Consider the following 2091-nt stretch of genomic DNA (forward strand, 5'->3'; position numbering starts at 1 on the left):
CACACACACACACACACACACACACACACACACACACACACACACACTACTTTATGACAACATAATCAGATAGAACACCAATTTGGGATCCCACTGGCATCCCCTTGGGATAGTGATGAGGTCACTGACTCCTCAGCATCAGAAAGTTGAGGGTGGTCAAATCCCAATGACCTAGCTCTGAGACCAGCTTTGCTACTTACCCCACGGATATTACCCATGTGTGGCTTTTGGGAAATAGTACAGGCTCAGACAACTGTTTTGTGGATGCAATGACACACGTATTAGAAGCCCTCGACCCTTTTCCTGGTACATAGATGCTCTCAGTAAATCTAGCCAGAGGTGTGGCTGTCCTTGTGAGATCAATGTGGGAAGCAGGCATGTCTCACGAAACCATGCTTCAACTTGGCAAACACGCATGAATGAAGGTGTCACTTGTCACAACCATTGTCTCTTCTGTCATCTGAGTCTCCTGATTTCCCTTCTTTCCTCTTTCCTCTTTAGGTCCTCAAGGGCCTCCAGGCTATGGCAAGATGGGTGCAACTGGGCCAATGGGCCAGCAAGGCATTCCTGGGATCCCCGGCCCCCCGGGTCCCATGGGCCAGCCAGGGAAGGCAGGCCACTGCAACCCCTCAGACTGCTTTGGGGCCATGCCAATGGAGCAGCAGTACCCACCCATGAAAAGCATGAAGGGGCCTTTCGGTTGACACTCCCACTCCCACTGAGATGAAGGACTCTACTAGGAATAAATGGGCAAAGCTTACAGGACTCTGATGGGTTGTGAATGTTTGTACTATTCCTGTGTTTGTTGTTGTTGTTGCTGTTAATATTTTTTTAACAATAAAGAAAACTATTTGTAACCCCACCTCCATGGGGTTCCCTTGGTGCTGCAGCTGCATCTTCTCTGTCATTTGGTCCCAGGGTTATGAAAGGGTGTGTCCCTCACAGCCTTGGCAAGCCTATAGGTGGTGTGCTATGCATAGGCTATCCATTTGCCTTGGTCCCTCTCCAGGTACCACCCTCCCCAGGGCACGCCTCTTTGGGAGGAGGCGCTTGCTCAGCTTTCAACCAAGGGCAGGTTTGAAGACTGCATCCCGCTCAGAAAGGCTGTTCCCTATCTGCTTCCTGAATGAACTCAGTATTTGGTCCCTCATTCTTCTTTGTGTGACCTAAAGCCAAACTAGCTTGCACCTGGGGAGATGCCACCCAGAGCTAAGGTGTGGACACCCTTGGATACATGTAGACACTTTTCTTTTCCTTTCCTCCTCCTCCTCCTCCTCCTCCTCCTCCTCCTCCTCCTCCTCCTCCTCCTCTTCCTCCTCCTCCTCCTTCTTCTTTGGTTTTTCGAGACAGGGTTTCTCTGTGTAGCCCTGGCTGTCCTGGAACTCACTCTGTAGACCAGGCTGTCCTCAAACTCAGAAATCCGCCTGCCTCTGCCTCTTAACTGCTGGGATTAAAGGTGTGCACCACCACTGCCTGGCAGACCATTCTCAATGCACCAGTAATTTCATGACTAGAAAACCTGCACAGACAGGAAAGAAACTAGCCTCAGCTCCTGCCGAGGCACCAGGGGACACTCCTCTGGGAAATGGGATGGAACCCCCAGCCTGTGCCCACGCCAGGCTCTGTCATCAGCTTTTCAGCTTCAGGCAGAGACTTTTTAGACTTCAAATACTGCTTTTTGTTACCCAGATGTGCGTTTATGCCCATCTCAGGCTGGGCCTTCAGAAATAGCTGGGGTTAGATCATCGAGAAGGGGTCCCAGGCAAGCCATGATTAGATCTAAGCTTGTGGTCCACCAAGTCCACTGGGGGTTTTCCGTCTGCTGTGCCCTCCATATGTAAAAAGGACAGGAAGAAAAGAAGAAGACAATGAATTGAATATTATAGGAACATGCTGTCTCGAGCGTCTTTCTTCTCTGCTCCTCAGATCGCTGGTCCTGATGGGCCTGCTGCCCTGGGAGGACACAACAGGGCAAATCCAGGGGGACTTCCAAAGAAAGCCTATTTTACTGGCCCTGGCTTTCTGGAGGGTTTATACAAGTTGGATAAACTTCAAAGGATCACAGAGCAGGCTCAGAAATGTACTCAAAGT

The 2091-nt window shown here is 50.4% G+C and overlaps 1 protein-coding gene across 4 annotated transcripts in view; it reads left to right on the forward strand.

Annotated features, from left to right (window-relative positions):
- The window catches only part of Col16a1 (collagen type XVI alpha 1 chain), a 52487-nt gene extending 51598 nt beyond the window's left edge, over nucleotides 1-889 (forward strand). For all 4 annotated transcript variants that reach the window (XM_028759736.1, XM_028759735.1, XM_028759737.1 and 1 more), the window contains one exon: nucleotides 502-889. In XM_028759736.1, coding sequence (XP_028615569.1) covers nucleotides 502-704 — 203 coding nt within the window. In that variant the 3' untranslated portion in view covers nucleotides 705-889. The remainder of the gene's footprint in view (nucleotides 1-501) is intronic.
- Nucleotides 890-2091: the final 1202 nt, after the last annotated feature.

Source organism: Grammomys surdaster, unplaced genomic scaffold (genome assembly GCF_004785775.1).
Source record: "Grammomys surdaster isolate TR1022 unplaced genomic scaffold, NIH_TR_1.0 126313, whole genome shotgun sequence".
Classification (NCBI taxonomy): Eukaryota; Metazoa; Chordata; class Mammalia; order Rodentia; family Muridae; genus Grammomys; species Grammomys surdaster.